Genomic DNA, 17141 nt, shown 5'->3' with positions numbered 1-17141 from the left:
AATTTTTTTGAAATTAGCACAGATGCTAAAGCAGCCAATGGCTCATTAGAGCAAATATTGGTGGTGTTATACTATTAAAATGCTATTTTTAGCTCTACAAACTTCAAAAATTATGTTGCATCAGTAGAGACATACGTAAAACTAGGGCTGTCCACGGGTCAGGCCAAGTTGGGTTTGTGCCCAACCTGGACTCAACCCAACATTATTGGGTGTGGAAGATTTCAACCCACAACCAACCTGAATGAAGCTTCAAATTAACCAAGTTAAGTCGTATCGGTTTTCAGGTGTGAATCGGTCGGTTTCGAGTTTTCCGATATTGCCGAATTTTGGCCGAAATCTGGCCGGATCTAATGAGATCTAGCCAATATTCCTTCAAATCTATGGAAATCTGGCCGAGATCACCTAATATCAGCAAAGTTAAAGTTGAGCTTACCGGAGTCTTGGCCGAATTTAAGTAGATCTGGGCTAGATCCAACCAAATATCGCCAGATTTAAGCATACCTGAGTGAGGAAGAGAGTAGACCTTGGCCAGATTTGAGTAGATTTGAGTAAAGGAAGGCCAAACGTGGCCGGATCGGAGCTGAGAAGCGCCAGATCGTCGCCAGATCTAGGTAATTTTCAACCTTCTTTGAGTTTTTGTCAGGCGAGTTAGGTGGCTCGGGTTTTTGAGGACGAAACCCGCCACTCGACCCACCAGAGGGTTAAGACCCGTCACTGACTGTCAGAGGCATCAAAACCGGCCATGATGAGTCAGTTCCGGTCAGGTTGGTCAATTTTGTCGAGTCTCTGGTTTGCGTGAACACCCTATGTAAAACTTTTAACTCTTGGGCTATAGTGCACAGCCATCTATTGCTGTGCACTGTAGCTCAAATGTTAAAGCAAAACAATCTATTTTATTTGTTCACACATTAAAATAATGTTTTTTTTTCTTTTCTTTTAATTCTTTTTCTTTCTTTTTTTCTTCCCATTACACTCTCTTCATCTTCATTAGTTCATAGTCTCAACTCTTACCTTTAATTTTTTTTCACTCTTCCTCCACTCTCGCCGACCCAAGCCTCGACCCACCTCTACCTGAGGTAGGAAGTTGTTGAGTTGGTGGCAATTGTCTCACCGTTGGTGGGTTTCATCCATTGCTAGGATTAGTGGGATACGTCGTTGGGATCAACCATTTGAGTTCTTCTCAAATCGGGTTGTTGCTGGGATTAGCGGCTGGATTCGTCACTAGGTTGTTTCTGGGGCTAGGATCGATGCTGGGAATCATCACTGGTTGGTGGGTGTTTTGATTTGTGGCCCTTGTAGGAGGTGTGGTGGTGGTTTAAGGTGGGTTGCAATTTGGTGGTTTTTTTGGGTTTTTTTTGGCTATGGTTGTGGCCCTGTGGTGGTTTCCATGGTTGTGGTAGTGATTGTTATGGGTGGTTGTGGTTGTTTATTGTAATGTTTATATATTTTATTATGTTGAATGCTAAAATAAAACCACCGATGTTAAGTATTTTGTAAAAAAATATGTGGTAAAATAAATAAAGTAGTTTTTTGTAATGTCAAATTGCTAAATTTTTGGCATCACCAATGCAAATGCTCTTAGTAGAAGAGAACACTAATATATTATTGCATATTAAATCAGGTTATGAACATTACAGAGTAATTTTGACAAATTTACTTGGGGATAAAAAAATAAAAATAAAAATTATATATATTATAAATGAACAAAAATAGAATAATTTTCACATTGCTCACAAGAACTGGGATTCCTCCTCATAGAAGAAACTCACGAATTCGAACTGGCCTTTTAACGGCATTCGTAAAACCCTGCATGGAAATAGGAAAGAATGAATTAACAGAGTATCTGCTTCAATTTCTTCACTACTTGCAAATTACAACAAATCCATAAAAATTCAAACTTTTTTGGGGAAGTCACTTGCAGCAGCAACCAACATGTGAATTAAACAGTCCTAGTAAACCAAGTAGTAGCTAGCATGAGAAAGGACATGGTATGTGCTTGCTTTTCTTAGTTTTGGCCACAAAAGTGCTTAAGGTGATACTGTTTTTTTCCTGTAATTCAATAGTTGGGAAAGGGGGGATTTGAACCCAAAATGCCTCTATTAGAAACACTAAGAGATGCCAGTTGAACTACAAGGCTGGTAATGTTTTGTAGAGAAGATGGTAGTTAAAGAATAACCTTCGCTTCATAAATTCACTAAGAAAATGAAATTATAACCTACATTCTGCAAGCTCAATCCAACATTCTACTCTTGCATTTGCAATGAAAGATCCCTCATGTTCTACACCTACTCTCTCTCTCTCTCTCTCACACACTAGTCATAACCACCTTCACCTCCCTCACCACTAGATTCAATCCAATTAATTCCTTCAACCAATCCCATCTTCACCATCAAACTGAAAGGCACATCACATCCAAACCTACCATTGATCCCCTTTCCCTTGTAAATCCATCAAGCCCCATACCCAAACGCACTACCACCATCACCTCCATTACTACCACCATCTCCAAAATCATTTAGAATCTAAAGAGATCCACGTTTTACAAAGAGCCATGATACTATGTAATTATTTAATTAATTTGTCTATATTTAATCCAAATTGGGTTCCATTCAACATTTTGATCAAAATAAAGAAATTTCAAAATTTATTAAATGATAAAGAATCCTTTGTCGCTGCATTAGGGACAAGTATGACTTCTGATTGCATTTTAATAAAACTTGGAGGAGGTCAGTGAAAATTCTCTATAACTTTTTATTATTTTAAAAATGAAAGAAAGAATAGTGTAATATACAGCTAGAAGTGATAAAAGGAAAAGGCAAATTCTAAATGCAGTGTGGCAGTAGACTTGCTTCCCGCATTAAGTCTACATTTATATACCCTTGATTCTAATAAAATGAACATAATGACTTTTTTTAGGGTAACCAGTGCTCATCTTAGCTTTAGTGCAACATATGTGATACAAACCCACAACCAGGTATTCTTATTATAAGACTATCATTTGCATTTAAATAATGAAGGATATCAAGTATTAAGAATAGTCATATACCTCATTAAATTTAAATAGTAGCGGACGCAAATCTCTTTCCAAGGTTGCTTCTTTCTTCACAACAATATCAATACTCTGAGAGCCTTTACTACTCAACTTCTTAAACCTGATTTTAAAAGTGAACAGGATATATTAGTGATGAATGACTCACAATATATTCTGATTATTTATCATCCATTATTGCACACTACCTCCAAAGATCTTTTTCCAATGATAGATAAAACAGAAAAATTAAAAATTAAAAAAAATTAAAAATTAAAAATTAAAAAATGTTTTAATCTAAAAATACTATAATTCATCAAGCATTTGGAAACAAAAAATGAGTTCGCACCAGTAGAATAGAATAACAATCAAAGACTCGTGTCTACATTTGATCTAATGATCAAAAAAACTAAAGGAACATACCAAGAGAAATATTAGGAATAAGCTGCCTACAAAAATTGAAGTGATGTTGCATGGGCTTGACACAGGCTTTCTCACCAGAAATTATTAGCCTCAGCCCTACTCAACCTATGTTCTCTTAAGACCAAATGAGTGTGTACTAAGTTGAACTTAAATGAACCAACTAACAACAAAGGAAAGGTAAATATAATAAAGACATAAAAGAATTTTGAATCAGGTATTTTACTCTAAAATTTAGTAGTGGTGAATGCAATTAAAAAAAGGAAAAAAAAAAGTTTGTTAAATTGAGATCATTCTGATTAGAAGATAAAGCAATATAGTAACATATTGAATTAAAAATTAAAAGCATAGGTTACCTGTTGAAGAAACTTGAGGAACCACTATAAGGCTTTTTGACATCCCCGCAGGATTTCAGTTTCACACAAGCTGTGGCACTTTCACTAGAAGCCAAGTTTGATGAAATTTTGGAGGTACTTGGATTACATTGCCTTATATTCAACAGATTCTTTTCATTTTCTATGTTTTTCTCAACACATGCAAGTGATTGATGAGTTTTGGCAGATTGAGCTCTGCTAGATTCCACCTCTTCAAAATCTCGCCTTTCCTTAGTGCATCCATCTATTGAATTAACAGATCTTACAATGCTTACTTGCAAGATCTTTTGCTTCTCAACCTGAAAAACACAATTTATTATACTGGATCAAGTTCAGCTTGCAGGTGGCTAGAAGTACAATAAATTTCAGTTTGATTTACAACAAAGTACAACACCTTTAGTGAGGTAAACTTCTGCATTTAACATAATTAACCAATTCTTCCAGAGCTTAGAAAACAGCAATTAAACTATGACAATGACACCAGATTGTTTCAAGACTAATATGCCTCATACTTGTCACTGTAGTTCTAAAAGAAGCTATCCATGCCTCACAGGTCACCTTAAGATGGGCCTCACAAAAGATGCACCTAGGCACAACCTTAAAAGCTTAAACTCCTAGAGGTTTACACCTCGAGCATTTCCCCAGCCTTGAAATTCCTTTAGTGCATGTGTCACTGAAAAAAAATGAAGGCTCCATGGCCATAACAAAATCTTGCCACTGGCAACAAATCTTTACAGCAATCAGCTTCTATTTTATTTGGAAGCAAAACTGATTGTCATTGTGTAACAAGAGCACTGCCAGAGTGTCCCTGGAAAAATTACTAGGTGCCATAACGGACTCTATATAGGTGTCCTTGCTGCTACACATTTAGTAGGCTACATGATGGTATGCCTGGGGGTGTGGGGACAGATTCTCGTACATATGCCTCACCTCGAGAATGGGCACAAACTCTAATGCTTATCTCTGAATACCACACCCCCTATGAGATAAAGCTATCTTAAGGATAAAGGAAGCTAAATCATAGTACAACAATTTTTCTTAGACTATGTTTGGCCAAATAAATGGGAGGAAAAAAAAAGGAAATGAAGGGAAAGTATTCTATTGCCAAGTGCCTAGTTTGAATGAAAGCGAGAAAGAGAAAGGATAAAGGAAAACAACCCACATTTGGGCTCCACCTTCACAACTTTGTTTGTTCTCCCTCCATTTACCTTCATTTGGGAGTAAATAAAGGGTGAGCCTGGGGGGATGCCCACTTACTCCAACCAAGCAATGAATTTCTCATCCTCCCTCCCTTCTCCCTCCTCTTCTTTCCTGTCACTCCCTCTTTTCCCAAACCAAACATAGAGTTATTCTCACTAATTGTGTAGGGTAAATATGAAATTACCCTAGCATAATTCATTTTATTTATATGGTGTTCCAATGCATTATGACTAATTTACCCCTAAACATGTGCACTACAGATAACAGTCCCCCTCAAATTGTGAATTTTTTTTCTTCCTAATAAAAAGACATCAACAACTTGGGTTCACTATGCATAATTGTTTCCATTGAGACAAATGGAAGTGGTAGAGAGCAAATCAGGAGACAATAAATAATTGGGCTGATCAAAGTCCAACTAAAACAAATCAACTAAAAATAGAGTGGGCCAATGAAGAGCACTAGAAACCAAGCCAACTAATGCAAGTGGACAAATTCAACACCATTAAATTGATCCAACCAATCAATGACATCACATAATAGTACCAAGGATTTCCTCAAATATTAATTAGACCCATTAAAAAAAATCACCCAACAGCATAAAAAAGTTTAGCAGTACGAAATCAACCATTAAAGAGAGAATTGGCACATATAAAAGCTTAGCCAGCCAAAGGCAAAAACGCAAACCAGAGGTTAAAACATACCACAGTTTCAAAGCAATCAGAAAATCAACACAAACCAAAGCCCAGGAAGCCAATTAAGATAACTTGGCACCTTATAATGGACTTCCAACAGGTTTTTCAGAGGTCCGAGACTCTCATTAGTGCATTTGTGGTTGCTGGAATGGAGTTTCTGACCAGTAAAGCTGCTACCTGGTGTAGCCAGAGTCAGCCAATTCAACCCATGACTGACCCACAGTGTCATAATGGCCATGGAATCACTCACCAAAGCCAGTTGACTCATCCCACAAGGAGATCATGGTCACTAGAGTTACAATCAGTGATGTAAGTGTAGTTAAGGTCTTCATCATTAAAGGTTTGATGATTGTTTGTGGTCACCTATGTTGGGTTTGATTGGTCTTGGTCATCGGTGGTGGGTTAGTGCGTGGTAGCTCTTATACCAATTGGGGCTCCTCTTAACCATTTATAAACTTAAGATCCACCTAGAAGCTCTAATACCATTTGAATCAAGGAAAAGCGCTAACCACATCTATACTATACACCAAAAGGACTAGTCTAATCGCAATTAGGCTCCTCTTAATCATCTATAAACCGAAGATCCACCTGGTAAACACCCAATGTGAGACTTAGTACACGCTCGGCACAACACACACACACAATCAATATCCAATTGATTTGGGGCATCACATGATTAATCATAATAAAGCAATTGCATGAAGCTATTAAGCACCCAAAAAAAATATTAATGAATAATCCCACTAACCTACAACAATATACATGACTCACCTCATGCAACACCACTTGCTTCATAGCCGAAGTAAGTATGAAATGGCCACAACTATAGCCCTGTTTCATTGTTAGGAAAAGATATTTAGACAACAATTCTGAAATTCAGATATATATAACACACAATAAATTGTAATCAACTCAAACCTTGAAGTTAATAAAGTCATTGATGGGAGGATCAAAAGAGATCAATGAAGCATCTGAAGTTGCTTCATGTCTTGGGTTAATAGACAGAGGATCACATTTGACGTTCTTATATGTTATAGAGTAGGATACCATTGTGCTAACCAACTGAGACAGATCATTCTTCTCTCTCTCTGACAATAATTGTAATGCCACCTGAGAGTGACATCAGACCATATAAGTTAGCAGTAGGAAATTCTCCACATTATCAAAAGGAAGAAATACAAGACACTCGTGCAAAAAGAGAATACAAACAATCAGGAAAGAAAAAAAAGATACCAACAACATTACTTAAGCAATCTTCATAGCAGTGCAGACAATACAAGCAAAAGAATGTACCATACAATTACCTCAAAAATTCTATTACCATTTCAAAGCAATGAAAAGAATTTATTATTCGTCAAATATTATATTCACTATACCACGGTTAACTTAGTAAGGCAAAGACTACCAAAATTCTATTTAATTGTCAAGAAGATAAAAAAAAAAAATTAGAATAAAAAAGGGGGGAAGAGTGAGAGATTCGGTCAATATCTATCTATCTATGATTAGCAATGAGATTGAAAGCTTATTTATTATTAGGTGAACATGTGTTCAACCATCATCCAAGTTACATAGGAAATTTTTGGCAGCCGCCATTACAAATGGACTTAGATAGGACAGGGGGGGGGGGGGAAAAAGAGGGTGTGGGTGGGTGTGTGAAAAGCAAAAAAGAAACCCTCCATACCCCTTGGCCTCCCACCCATCTCTTTTTCTATGTGAGTGGGAGTGTGTGTGCCTACCTTTGGCACAAATAAATGGCAGGCAAAAGGAACTAATCGTTTAGTAATTGCGATGTTATGAACTTGTCAACATTGTAATAATGATAAAATAACCATGACCTATATATTTTACGAAAATGCATGTCATTTATCATAAGAATAAGCAGTTCACAAGAAAAAGGGTTCTTCAATTTATATATTTAAAAATTTAAAAAAAAAAATTTAAAATAGAAGAGAACACAGGAAGAACAAGGAAATTAAGGAAGAAAAATATGGAAGATGAAGAGGAGAAAAAGGAGCAGGACATTGTAAACTAAGGAGAGTACTAAGGCTATCTGGTACCCTACGCTCTCCCTGGCCTCAATCCAATCCCATTTTGTTAAGACTAGAACGCAAAAGAATATTAAAAAAGTAACATAATACAAAACAACCATATCTCTCGTGACAGCAATATAACAAGACAACATTGTGGTGTAAACAACTATAATAGTTAAGTAATTATGACATACTTACCCCCAAAAAATAAAAGTCGCATTCTTGAATAAAGAATCCATGAACATGTTTATGCTCATTGAGGTAATATGAATCACATAAACCATATGCAAGTATAATGAACTTTAGATATGGGTTTGTTTGCTTTGTGCACCATTTTGTTTCGTACAACAATGGGCTCAAGAACTATTTAAAAGCTGGATTGCAATTTTAAAAGAAACAAGTTCCACAGCAGTTGGAAAGAAGGGAGGGAACTTTGGTTCTCTATAGAAGCTACTGCCTACCCTTCATTAAAGAAAAACAGCCATAATCTGTAGTCTACTGAAGGCCACACACTGCGTTTTGTGACAATGAATTCGATTTAGCATCATGTAATTTTCAAATGCAATACAATATACACAAAAGCATTAGGTTCCACATCTATCCTTGATGTAAAAAATAGGTTAAAATTTTCATGCATAGCTGTCCCATTAGGTGCACCTATCTGACTCTGGAAAGTATTTAGGTCTTCTGAGGCGCCCAGCTCACCCCACCTCAAATCAGCACATAGACAGTTGAAGGAGGTTATTTTTAATCTAGAGAGGGAGAAGCGAAGGGCATGACCCTCTTCAAACCCACCATCCCATTCATACATGCAGCTGGCACCTTTGGAAAGGTGCATGCCTTCCTTATGTCTGCATCTAACTGAGTACATCTCAGCATGGTTCAGGAGCACAACCAAAATTATTTTCAAATTTATTATTTCAAATTTTCTCTCATAGGAGATTGGATTATTGTAGACTTCTATTTTTAATTCAAATAGGGATGAGATTTTAGTTTCAATAGGAATTAGTTTTTAGACCAGCTTCAGTTTTAGTTAGGATTATCTTTTATTCCTAAAAGTTCTATAAAAGGTTTCTAGATGGTTGTATTTGGGAGACGATCAATTAATGAAATTTCAAATCAAAGATTTTCCAAATGTTGGGTGTTGAGTCCTGACACCTTAGGTGCAGCCTAAGTTTTCTTGCTTGGTGCTGATTCCAGGTGACCCCTAGGTGCTGATTCTTAGGGTTATCTTTTAATTTTCTTGTTCTTTTATTTTCCTCTTGATTGTCCTGCATCAATGGTCTAGTCAAAATACTCAGTGGTTGCACTACGCCTTTTTCTGCACTAAAGCTAAATCAGGTTTATATACAATAGTTGAATCTTTATCGTAAAATTTCAACTTTAAGTGCATGTCAGACATTAGTTTGCAACGTATAATTTTTTGCAAATAGAAAAGGTTAGGCATATGAAAGTTTAGCAGATAAATCAATAATAACTTTTGTCCAAACGCATCACACATCTCCAATTGCCATCATACCATTGTAATGGTTGTAAAAAATTGTTGAAACAAGAGATAATAATAAATACTGGAGCATGTATCTGCATTCTAGTGTATACAAGTGATAACTAATTGCAAACATTATGTAGGGGATCAGAAAAAAGCAAAAGAAATAGAAGATACCAACGCCCCACCCCTCCCCAAAAAAAATAATAATAATAAATAAAGTTTAGGTACATTACCGGTCTTAGAGTTGGTGGTGACAAAATATGCAATAATGGAGAAACCAAGTCTTCTACAAAGGACTTAGTAGACAGATGCCTTGAAATATATGGTGGAACTTTGTAGTGCCAAGACCTTATAGCCTCCATCTTTTCCAGCCGCATTGTTCGGCATCTGAAGGTTTATAAAGATCCAATAGTAAGAAATCGTAAAGATTATGTTTTACATCAGGTTGTACTGTTGTAGTAGATCTAGAGATACCTTTGATATGACTTAGGCCATTCAATGTTTGGTTTTTGAACTTGGGCTACTAGACGATGTACAGCGATTGCACAAGGAGGCAGATAAACTGCAGCAAAGAGAAAATGAGTTTAGAAGTAGATGATTGAAATTATCTCCAATAGTGGAAGGTAATAAATAATAGATACTGCAGGCCTTTACCATAAATAGGCATCTGCTGTGTACGCAATATATATTGGTGCATCAGATCAGAAACACCAAGGCTCCTTAAGCACTTGACCTTCACATAACATACGTATAAAGTCACCTGACTTGTACTAACGACAGATTTGGTAAAGCCCAATATAATACAGACAAACTCAGGTAATTAAGGCTTACAGTTTTTTGCATCACTGGATCATGATAATGGAGCTGCAAAAAGTTTTCATGGATCCCATCCAATATCAAATCATAGTCACCACTGCACAGATTGAACACTTCAGCAAGATGGTTTTTGCATAAAACATATGACAAACAAATGTTCACAAGAATTAACTACATACCGGTTAGATATGAGAGAGTGCAAAAGGTCAAACTCATTGGATACACTGCTGGAACTATTATTAGATTTTATTTGCCGCTTGATTTTTCTCCTTTGGAAAATCTAAAGATATTTGCATCATCAAAAAAAATGGTTGAAATGAATGATAAGTAGCTATAAAACCACATTATGGAATTTCCTGCTCTGCATTACCTCCTTCCAGATGTCAAAAACACTTTTTGACATGTCCTTTCGGCCAACTACTTGAGAACTGATTTCCAACTGAAAGCCAGTAAAACATATTTGTAAATCAAACTAACATTAAATCACTCAACCAAAATGCTCTTATTACAATGTATAAAAAAAAAAATTCCCTCCCATACATTTTTCTCAAAATTCAGCACTAATTGGTTAGGATTAGTAGGTTATACATCCTATGTAGTCTACTAGTCCTTTTTTTAATAAATTATTTTAACAACAAAAAAACATTAATCACATTTTTGAACCCTCCCCACCCACCCAACACACACACACACACACACACACACACAAAAGCAAACAAACAAACAATTAATGAATAATTTTGTGTCCTGAATAGATTTATTTTTTGTTTTCTATTTTCTAATAAAGTAATCCAATATTTTTTATAATTAAAATTTTGATTGACTAAAAGAAGAAAAAGAGGCACCTCCAAGTACATGAGTTGTGTCCGAAAAAAGCAACATAAATTAGTTAAAATTATAACAATCAAGAAAATCCAGCAAATTAGAGAAAGAATGACCACTAAAGCAGCCATCCAATCATAAAGAGCGCATAAAAAAATCAGCTTCAGACCCACCATAGATTGTTCAAGACCCTTGAACATCCGATTATTCCTTTACTTCCAAATAATCCACATGACGCACAGAGGGATTGCATTCCAAATATCACCATTATGGTGCCTAGCAAACAGCCCCTTCCAATAGGCCAATAGGCTATCAGATCAACTACCCTTTTAGGCATAACCCACTGCAGCCCATACAAGCATAAAACAAAGGACCATAGATCTCTAGCCATATAACAATGTAATAGTAAATGGCTTTTCCAATAGTTAACAATCATAAACTTCAGAGTCTTTTGAGACTGACAAAATTTGGAGGGGCTGTCGAGATGCAGAACACCCGCTGTTGGGATGATTAGATTATTAGGATTATGAAATTCAACCATAGATCAAACTCCCTGTCCAATCCTAACATTTTCTCTACCACAAGAAGTGGACTTTTAGGACAAAATCCACTGCTTAACACTATAAATACTTCCTTTCCTAAACTTAACTGGCTGGTATTATATCCAACACCAGAAGATCAAGAAGTGTGCAAACTGATACAAGCAGGATAATGGTGGAGCCGAAGATTCGATTCAATTTTCGATATCAGGCATTTCTAGAAGGAGAATACTCCCCTCTAGAAATAAGAATACAGGAAACTTATGTCTTCAATCAGCACAACCAACACAAACAAGAATATAATTCTTTTTTTCTTTTCTTTTTTTTAACGATTGCAGAGTCTAGCCAAACCCATCATCTTTACCATGAAGGCTGTGTTTAAATTGACAACTAGTTTGGAGAAAAGATTATATTCTTACCACATTGAGGGTTTCATTCTTCTTATTGAGGAACTGGAGAGTATTCAAGCATGAGCGTATATCACATTCTGTAAGATGAAAACAAGAAGGTTGAAGATAATAGAAGAAAATCCAAATGGTAGGAAAATTACCATTGTAAATTATAAATACTTTTCATTAAATTGTAACATTTTAGATTGTAATAGGCATAGACTTTGAAGTCCAAACTGGGAACCAAGAAAGACCGTAAATGGTACTCCTAGCATATATGACATCAAAGTTAGACTTTTGGCATTATCAATATCATTATTGATCAAATAGGATAATTCAGAATCTCAAAACATGAAGATATGACTGACCTGTATATTCTGCAAGCGCAGTAAGAGCAATGGAACTCATTTTCATTCCCTCCTTGTTACATATATATTTGAGCCTATAATAACCCATTTTGGAAAATATTCACAAACGTAAGATGAGAAAGACATAAAACTTGTTAAACAGAAACAAAAATGCTATCAGAGATGTGTTTTGAAGTATGTTTAACCCAACAAAAGCTAGTTATTCTAATTATGTTTATTTTAAGACAGAAAACCTCATCATTCACTAAACTAATTTAACATCCTATAAAAAGTTAAGGGTTGTAATTATAGGATTGTTATAAGATCAACTAGACTCTAACATATAGACTATTAGGCAATCAAAAAGCATAACCATAATGTGAGCATAGTTGAAATAGAAATGTTAAGATAGATGAGTGCAACAACAGGAAAGATTAAATGGGAAATGAAGATATTTGTACAAAAGTAATGGGCACCAGTCAAAGATTAGGGGAAAGTCACTGAAGATGGTTTAGGGTGTGAGAGAAAGACTTCTAAATGCATCAATGTGAAAGAGTTGAGTAAAATGGACTTTAGTGAGACAAAAAATAAGGTGGTAGAAGTAGCGAGAAAGGACATGATGATCAAAGACAACAGATGACTGGCTTTACTTAGGGTTACATGTCAAAAAAAGATTCATGTAGCCAACTAAAGTTAGTTGGAATTAAAGCCTAGTAAAGTCAGTTAAAAATTGAATACAGAAGCGATAATGATAATGCTTGTGTTATAATAATACAGTAGTTAACAATACTTGAAGCAGATCATCACCTGCTTACTACACGACTAATTGTTGGTTGAACAAATACATGAACCCTGTAAGAAAGCAAGTATACATCATAAAGCAACTTAAACACTGAACAAATCCAAATATATGATGAACTTTTTAATGGTCTGATTTAGTATCATGCACAGATAGACAACACATTGTGTGAAAAAAGCACCACAAAGATCAGCAAGTAAAGTATTAAAGCCAAATCAGGGCATCAATTAAAAATATTCTAAATTGTTGCTGTTATTTTGTTAAAATTCAAAAGAGAGGGTATATGACCGAATTGACTAACGTAAGTAAGATTTCAAGCTTAAATATTTGCATCAATCAAAATATTTTCTCATTAGATTACCAATCAACAAAAAGCAGAATCAAATAATTAAATAAAATAGGAATACGACAGACACTTTGAGCCTTGCAAGCCCTACTAGGACTACTACAATGGGAACCTACACCTAAGAACTTTGCTCAGACCAATCAGTATAGTTAATTAGAATAGTTGCATGCAATATACAACTAGATCAGTACATATTCAAATGAAATATCAAATTAACTTAACTTGCAGGTTTCTCAAAAAGCTTCCCAGCAACATTCGGAATTTGAAATATTTAGACATGATAGGAGGTGGTGCCAAGTTGAACACATATCAAATATCAAGGATAGTTTTAGCAAATAACTGCAAAATATCGTCAAATGAATTTGACGGCTTCTATAGAGCAGGTTAAAAACCCCTGGCTGCAAAACATATAAAGATAATTGGGGTAAGAGTAAATATAGTTTGTCTCTTTCAGTATGTTAGAAAAATTATTAAATTCATCATTTCCTAATACCTTAAGCTTTGGGGAGAATCAATAATTTGTCATGATATCAAAGCAGGAGATCCTAAGTTCGAAACCCTGCCTTTATTTTACCTTCTATTTAAAATGTCAAAAATCCCACGTGTTGAGCCCCCTTTACGAAGGAGGAGTTTATGCTTACACGTGAGGGGGAGTGTTAGAAATACGATTAAATGATTAAATCCATTTATCAAAGTATAATTGTTACCAGGCCCATAATGTGGGATATTCTACCATACAAACGCAGTTAGGACAAAAAAATACTCAATCTAGATTAACTAACCTCTCATGATTCTATCGTCCTTCACTTGGTCTCTTATCCTTCGTATTTCTGATATAATTCAAGTTTTTTGTTTTTTATGTGCATGTTCACACCCCGAGTTCATAAATCTCCACCAACAAATGATGCTACAATGGATTCCTTTTCCTTATCACTCTCAGGCTTTCTATAATTCCTTGTCCACTCCATCAAGGTTATGCAGTAAGAACAAAACCAATGCCAATCCCAGACTTGCTAGAAAATGCAACAAAGCCAGATTTCATCCCTCTGAAAAGGAAACTATACCTTGAGCAAAGACGCCCATAACCATCATAACCTAGAGCTCATTAGAGTTCCATAAGAAACACAAAATAAGGCAAAATTTTCTATCCTAAAGGTGACAATATATATATATATATAAACCACTTCATGACTTTCTAACTTACAATAAGGTTAGAAGCTTCGACCTAAATCTCGTTGCTGCTTGTCTTCAATCCTTGCCTCAAGTTGCATAAAATGAGAAATCAAAGAAACAGAATTCTCAGCTCACAACTAAAAGATTTGATTCCATAGGACTCCGAGGAGTCATATGTAAATGCTTTTATAATATATGTTCAAGAGGGATATGATCACTATAGAAAGTATTTTCTAGTCATTTTACCGCCACCACTAGACAACTTGGATAATCAAGAAAGAAACTTCACTATTCTCAAAGTCTAAATAGTTGAAAATATCTCAAATGATAACCTAGAATGCAACCAATGAACCAGGATCTGCTAAACCGGTTATGATTCAAGAAATAGGATGAAGTACAGAGAACATTAAAGGGTTGAATGACTATAAAAATAATTTCCGAAGTAAGGTTCCACGTAAGTCATCCTTTTTCACATGGACAACAGCTTTGAATTTTATACTGACTGTAGAAGATAACCTAGTTAAACGAAAGCTAGTGGTGTTAACAGATGTGTGATGTGTAAGGCAGTAGTGAAACAGTTAAGCACTTGTTGCACTGCAGTATTGTTAGAGTTTGTGCCATAAAATCCAATTTATTAGCATGTTATAAATAATTAAATTGTTTAATTATATGAGACTATTTATATATGAACTAATTGGACATAGTCCTTGAGATGTATTGTATGTGATTTAGTTATAGAAGATATAAATCACAAGTTCCTTATAAACTCAAAAACATAGTTCGTAATTGGTGATGAAATTAGATGTTTAATCTATGAAGACTATAACATGTCAACTACAATGGTTTGTCTTAATCATGGAAGTAGAGACTTCTAGTTGATGTGTTGGTGTGTCTTAAGTGTGTAAGGCACATTAAATTGGAACGCTGTGAGATTAATTATTCAATAAGCAACTGTCTCCTGAATAATAAATCTTACGATTTCTATTTTCATATACTTTCAATCTTGAGAGGATTGTGAATCCGATCATGAAATTTAGGTTGCTTTGATATATCAAGAGTGTATCTAATCTTACAGTCAAAACCTCAGTATGTTAGATAACTGCATGTAATGTTGAGAGAAAACATATCTCAAGATGGAATCCGTAATCTCTTTCTATAGAGACACGAAATATCTTCTTGAGGTAAGCTTAATGAGAACTGGTTATTCAAAGTGCTAGGCCCAGCCACTTTACTAAAGAGTTACTAAAGTTTAGATGTAATAAAATTAGATTTCATAAAATATATGAATAACTAAAAGATTAAACCAATGACTCAAGGAATAAAATAGTGACTTACAATGTAATAATTTATTATGACTTTGTTCACTATAGATGTTTCATGGAGGGGTAAAATGCTATTATATTAGAGTTTTGGGATATAAATTATTAATAAGGCCCAATGTGCAATTATATTTCCATAGTAGTACTTGTTATATAATTAATGGTAATTTTGGGCTTGTCAAGAGTTGATGGAAGCCTGAAGCCCATTGGAGCTAGAGCCTTATTTGTCCCTTTAGTCTCATCCCAAGGCACACACTAAAGCCCAATTGACTTGGCTCAAAAGGCTAATCCAATTAGATAGTCAGTTGTTTATTTAATAAGAGTTATTAAATAAATTAATAAAGTAACTGTTTTTAGGCAATTAAAACGTACTAAAGAAGAAAAAATTTGTTTTTTCTCTTTGATTGAGAGACTACACATCTTGGGCACCATATGGAATTGGGATGAAAATTAAAGGCCTTCTCAAGATACTATCTACTTCTTGTTTTTTATTTTCACTACATCAAGGTACGCTATCTATTATTTGTTCTAGAATTCAAAGTTGTATGTTATTTCTCATGATTAAGTAGATCCTTGCGTTGCTTCTGTTGCTTGTTTGTATGAGATGCAAAACTATATTTTCCAACAAGTATAACTAGAGAACTGTAGGCTTTTGGGGTACTTTGGGTAATGCCAAGCATGTAATTGATTTGTTGACAATCTAGAGGGGGGTGTTTGGACGTCACCAAAACAAGGTTGTGTGGCAAGCTATATCGCATTGAATTATGTGGACCATATGTAGAGAGGAATCACTGGAATTTTGTGTACAAAAAGCAATCTATGCAACATATTAAGAACAGCTTTTTGAGTTCTTTGTTTGAATATTGTACTTAGATTGGGGGGACTTGTAATTCTATGTGGACCTCATGAGTGTTCATTTGTATTTCTTTAAGAGTGCTCGCATTTGAGCAATCCTTCTTTCTAATTAAATATTCGCTTGCTTAACAACCCCCTCCCCCAAAAAAAAAAAAAAGAATGAAGTGCTTTTTGAGATGTGATATCTACAGCAAATTAAAACTATGTTTTTCCCACATTTACATGAAGTATTAAATTTACAAAAAGCTTAAAACTTGAGCAGATTCATTAGACATCTTCTGTATATTTATTAAAACTTTTGAGATGTGACTATGTAACATTGTTTGTTCCACATGCAACTAAATAATAACTTGTCAGATCAACGGTCTAATATCCACAGCCTCCCCCCACCCCCTCTCAAAAAAAAAAAAGTGAAAGACAGTTTTGCCCTTAAAATACATTTTAGTTCCGAATAAAATCACAATTTAAATTTATCAAAATTGGAAGTACAAGGATGCTTAGAA

General features: G+C 35.1%; 1 protein-coding gene across 2 annotated transcripts; it reads right to left on the bottom strand.

Moving 5' to 3' along the window:
- Window positions 1-1578: 1578 nt before the first annotated feature.
- Window positions 1579-13689, bottom strand: LOC112040105 (uncharacterized). 2 transcript variants are annotated; one of them, XM_065761531.1, is made up of 15 exons: window positions 13514-13689; window positions 12954-12998; window positions 12168-12241; window positions 11830-11897; window positions 10420-10488; window positions 10229-10329; window positions 10065-10146; window positions 9888-9966; window positions 9708-9795; window positions 9467-9620; window positions 6633-6824; window positions 6486-6545; window positions 3805-4121; window positions 3047-3152; window positions 1579-1806 (listed from the first exon to the last, which is right to left on the bottom strand). In XM_065761531.1, exons 3-15 carry the CDS (start codon window positions 12211-12213, stop codon window positions 1753-1755), a joined length of 1416 nt encoding a protein of 471 aa, XP_065617603.1. In that variant the 5' UTR covers window positions 12214-12241; window positions 12954-12998; window positions 13514-13689; the 3' UTR covers window positions 1579-1752. The 2 variants fall into 2 exon arrangements, with proteins under 2 accessions (XP_065617603.1, XP_065617602.1); XM_065761530.1 differs by having other exon boundaries at window positions 12954-13689.
- Window positions 13690-17141: the final 3452 nt, after the last annotated feature.

Source organism: Quercus suber, unplaced genomic scaffold (genome assembly GCF_002906115.3).
Source record: "Quercus suber isolate HL8 unplaced genomic scaffold, Cork oak 2.0 scaffold_417, whole genome shotgun sequence".
NCBI lineage: Eukaryota > Viridiplantae > Streptophyta > Magnoliopsida > Fagales > Fagaceae > Quercus > Quercus suber.
This window is presented reverse-complemented; position numbering and strand designations above follow the sequence as displayed.